At 49.5% G+C, this 5,000-nt stretch overlaps 1 protein-coding gene across 1 annotated transcript in view; it reads right to left on the bottom strand.

The window, feature by feature from the left end:
* Positions 1 to 5,000, bottom strand: part of hmcn1 (hemicentin 1) — a 133,004-nt gene that overhangs the window by 65,856 nt on the left and 62,148 nt on the right. The window contains exons 24-26 of the mRNA XM_076278925.1: positions 2,209 to 2,481; positions 1,697 to 1,792; positions 1,160 to 1,354 (exon numbers count right to left, since the gene is read on the bottom strand). Coding sequence (XP_076135040.1) covers positions 1,160 to 1,354; positions 1,697 to 1,792; positions 2,209 to 2,481 — 564 coding nt within the window. The remainder of the gene's footprint in view (positions 1 to 1,159; positions 1,355 to 1,696; positions 1,793 to 2,208; positions 2,482 to 5,000) is intronic.

Below are 5,000 nucleotides of genomic sequence, written 5' to 3'. Positions count from 1 at the left end.
CTGGGTGTTAGCACACAGTGTCATGTTTCATGCTGTAGCCTGGGTGTTAGCACACGGTGTCATGTCTCATGCTGTAGCCTGGGTGTTAGCACACGGCGTTAGCACACGGTGTCATGTTTCATGCTGTAGCCTGGGTGTTAGCACACGGCGTTAGCACACGGTGTCATGTCTCATGCTGTAGCCTGGGTGTTAGCACACGGTGTCATGTTTCATGCTGTAGCTTGGGTGTTAGCACACGGCGTTAGCACACGGTGTCATGTTTCATGCTGTAGCCTGGGTGTTAGCACACGGCGTTAGCACACGGTGTCATGTTTCATGCTGTAGCCTGGGTGTTAGCACACGGCGTTAGCACACGGTGTCATGTTTCATGCTGTAGCCTGGGTGTTAGCACACGGCGTTAGCACACGGTGTCATGTCTCATGCTGTAGCCTGGGTGTTAGCACACGGTGTCATGTCTCATGCTGTAGCCTGGGTGTTAGCACACGGTGTCATGTTTCATGCTGTAGCCTGGGTGTTAGCACACGGCGTTAGCACACGGTGTCATGTTTCATGCACACGGTGTCATGTCTCATGCTGTAGCCTGGGTGTTAGCACACGGTGTCATGTCTCATGCTGTAGCCTGGGTGTTAGCACACAGTGTTAGCACACGGTGTCATGGTTCATGCTGTAGCCTGGGTGTTAGCACACGGCGTCATGTTTCATGCTGTAGCCTGGGTGTTAGCACACAGCGTTAGCACACGGTGTTAGCACACGGTGTCATGGTTCTTGCTGTAGCCTGGGTGTTAGCACACGGTGTCATGTTTCATGACAGAACATGCCAAAGAGCCACTGATTTGTTGACTTTGTCAACATATTTGTTGATTACGTAATACATTAATCACTCAATTAAGCATATCAGTATCACAGCTGACAGTTTTGCAAGGATTTCCCTAGAAGACGTGAAATGGGACATTATTGTGCTATCATCCCATACACTATTTAAAAAATAGTGAATGAACACAAATCATCTGAGAGACAATGTGAGAGACAATGTCAGTGTGATGTACAATATCTGTTGAATGTTGACCCTTATAATGTAAGACAAACTGTATCTTTAAGACGGTCACTCTAGAGGTTGACCATGACTTTCTCCCTTCCTGCCCTGCGAGGGGGCACTCACCGTTCACTTTCAGCTGGTACTTCTTCTCGGTGGAGCCTGCGTCGTTGACGGCCATGCAGACGTACTCGCCGCTGTCCAGTGGCGACACGGACGCCAGGATGAGCAGCGTGCCGTCCTCCAGGATGGACACACCAGGCTCCGCCCCTGTCAGCTCCACGCCGTTACGCAGCCACTTGATCACCGGCTTAGGAGTGCCTGAGGAGAGAGAGAGAGGCTTATATCTTTCTGCCATACACCCCCCCTGCCACACACACACACACACCATTCAAATCATACTCCCCTTCAGTAATTCAGTAACACAGAGTGAGAGAGAGAGAGAGAAAGAGAGAGAGAGGGAGAGAAAGAAGGAGAGAGAGAGAAAGAGAGAAAGAGAGAGAGATGAAGAGTATGAAATTAGTGATGGAGGTTGTGTGAGGACATACAGAGTGTGAAAAAACGTATTGAGAAAACAATAACAATAACAACTTTTCCAGTCCAATGAAATAAGTTGTTCCCAATAAAGCCTTATAGATATCACAAGAAAGATGAGTATCTCACCTTTGGCTGGGCAGGGGAATGCGATGCGCTGGTTGGCCGTGCGCTCCTGAAGAGGGCTGTTGAACGGAGGCTCTGACACCTCCACCACTGGGGGCACTGTTGAGCAAAGCCAGAGAGGACACACTGATCAGGTCTCAAACCACACTGACACAAACCATAGCAATGGTTAGCCTACTGGTTAGCGCTTCAGACTTGTAACCGGAGGGTTGCCGGTTCGAGCCCCGGCCAGTGGGCCGCGGCTGAAGTGCCCTTGAGCAAGGCAACTAACCCCTCACTGCTCCCCGAGCGCCGCTGTTGTAGCGGGCAGCTCACTGCATCGGGATTAGTGTGTGCTTCCCCTCACTGTGTGTTCACTGTGGGCTGAGTACTGAGAGTTTCACTAATTCACAGATTGGGATAAATGCAGAGACCAAATTTCCCTCACGGGATCAAAAGAGTATACTTATACTTATACTTATACATCCTCAAGACCCACCCCATGCAACCATGTACGGTGGTCATGAGAGGCCTACCTTGGACCAGGATCTGGACGTTGGCCTCGTCCTGCCCGGCGACATTGCTGGCCCTGCAGGTGTAGACCCCCTCGTCGTCCAGGCCCACCTTCCTGATCTTCAGCGCGCCGTCTCCGGTGAGGCGGTAGATGCCCCGGCTCACCTCCAGGGCGGCGCCGTCCCTCAGCCAGCTGATGGTGGGATCTGGCACGCCCTGGGCCACACAGGGCAGCTCCACGGGATGGCCCACCTGCACCTTCATCAGGCGCGGCCCTGGCTGGATGCTGGGGGGGACTGAATGGACAGAGGATGACAGCATGTAAATGGACAGTCAGACATGTCACTGGTCAGTTTCTGACTCTGAAGGACAGTGGGTTAGTACTATTTTGCCATCCTTTTGGGGAAGGAAAACGTATGTATCAGTGTTTCAGGATAATTAATTCTGTTTTAATGCCAAACAAGCATACACAAAAGTTTCAAGAGTGGGGGATGGAGTAAAAGATGGAGACAAATTGATTAGTGTGATTTATTTTTGCGGAACGGATGTACAGGACTGAGCGGCGGTCATACTTTGTACCGCTATGCGGTACATCTAGTTAATTCTGTTTTAATCCTATCTTCGTTCACTTTTTCCTTCTTTGTGTCTTCTTCCACTTGATCAACTTCTTCTTTAACTTCTTTGTTAATTTATTTGTGTGCACAATGTTTAATGAGTTTTTGATGACTACACTCTAGTTGATTACACAATTAGATTATTCACTGAGAACGTCATGTTATTTTCCCTATTACAACCATTTAGAGCAATTTTGTTTAATTCTTCACACGCCACAAATCAGTATTACCGTCCTCCTCCCTCCTCGCTGTTTGGAGCTGTGTTTCTATGTGGCCCCAGGACTACAGTGCTTTCCCAGCACCCACAGACAGCGCTGGCGGACTAAACGCCTGCGTTAAAGCCAGCCCTGTGTGATTAGAGCGCCAGCACGCCCTAATGAAGCAGCATTAAAGGGATGGTCTCTTCTCGCCTCTCCCCTGGATGAGTGTAATTGTCAGGCCCACACGGCTCCAGGGTCATTCCACATCCCAGGGCACAGGCAGGAGGAGGTCAGGCCCGCTGCCACACTCACACACACATACACACACACACACACACACACACACACACTCACACACACACACACACACACACACACACCCACACACACCCCCCCCCACACACACACACACACACACACACACACACACACATACTGTTCACACACACACATACACACACACACACACACACCCACACACACACACACACACACACACACATACACACACACACACACACACACACACACACACACACACACACACACACACACACACACACACACATACTGTTCACACACACACTCACACATACACACTCTCACACACACACACACACACTCACACACACACACACACACACTCACACACACACACACACACACACACACACACACACACACACACACACACCCACACACACACACACACACATACTATTCACACACACACATACACACCCACACACACCCACACACATACACACACACACACACACACACACACACACACACACACACACACACACACACACACACACACACACACACACACACACATACTGTTCACACACACACACACACACACACACACACACATACTGTACACACACACACACACCCCCACACACACACATACACACACACACACACACTCACACACACACACACACACACACACACATATACACACACACACACACATACTGTACACACACACACACACACATACACACACTCACACACACACACACTTTTCATGTGCCACTATTCCTGTCTCACCTCTCTCTTCAGAAAAAGTGAGGCACAAAATCTGTCAGGCTTCTCATTCTTACGTATACATTCCTCCCAGCTCTATTTCAACCCAAAAGAAATCTCATAACTTATTTTTAATCCTTGGTGTTGTTGTTTTGCTGTAAATTGTTCTCTCTCTCTCTCCCTCTCTCTCTCTCTGTCTCTCTTTCACTCTCTCTGTCTGTGTAACGTCTTTCTACATGTCTCTTGGATGTTTTGGCTGTTGCTTGCTAGCTTCAAACAGTCAGGTCTGTTCAGCTCCACTCCAGCAAGCCTTGCAGTGCCCCCCACCCCCCTCCCAAAAAGGACACACAACTGACAAACCAGACACCTATAAACCCAAACTTAACAACCTCTAAACCAACAGCTGCCGAAAAAACAGAAATAAAGTCTGAGTATCGAGAGGGAGATAGAACGGCAAATGGAGGGATACAGAGAGAGAGAAAGAGGGAGAGAAAATGATTGAGAGAGAGAGAGCTTGGCGGGTGCATTTCCCTGGGCTTGTAGGCCTGATTTTAACGAGCAGCTTTGGACGGACTCACAACGCTTGCTAACTTGCCGGGAAAGCTTGCCGGGAGCAGAGTTTGGCAGTGGCAGCTTCCTTCCTGCCCAGGGATGGCCAATCAGTAGAGGGCCTGCGAGCAAGCTGTGTGATGATTGGACGAGAGCCCAGGCCAAAGAGTCTGAGCTGTTTATTATCATAAGGGGATGGATTTCACTCCAGCTACCGTGTCCAGAAAATGACTGAAGAAACTGATACCCAGAGAGGGAGAGAGACGCAGGAGTGGGTGTGGGCTAGATAGAAAAACAGACAGAGAGAATGAGATAAGAATACGGGGACACTGAACAGGACATCTCCCATTGGCTACGCATTTTAGACTGAGGTGAGACGCCACACCAACCACTGTCTTATTCTCGCTCTGACCC

Source organism: Alosa pseudoharengus, unplaced genomic scaffold, assembly GCF_046254945.1.
Source record: "Alosa pseudoharengus isolate Yale_2024_CS ecotype anadromous, Long Island Sound unplaced genomic scaffold, YU_APseudo_1.1 YU_APseudo_1.1_scf_11, whole genome shotgun sequence".
Classification (NCBI taxonomy): domain Eukaryota; kingdom Metazoa; phylum Chordata; class Actinopteri; order Clupeiformes; family Clupeidae; genus Alosa; species Alosa pseudoharengus.
The sequence above is the reverse complement of the archived record's forward strand: the minus strand, read 5'-3'. Positions and strand labels throughout refer to the sequence as shown.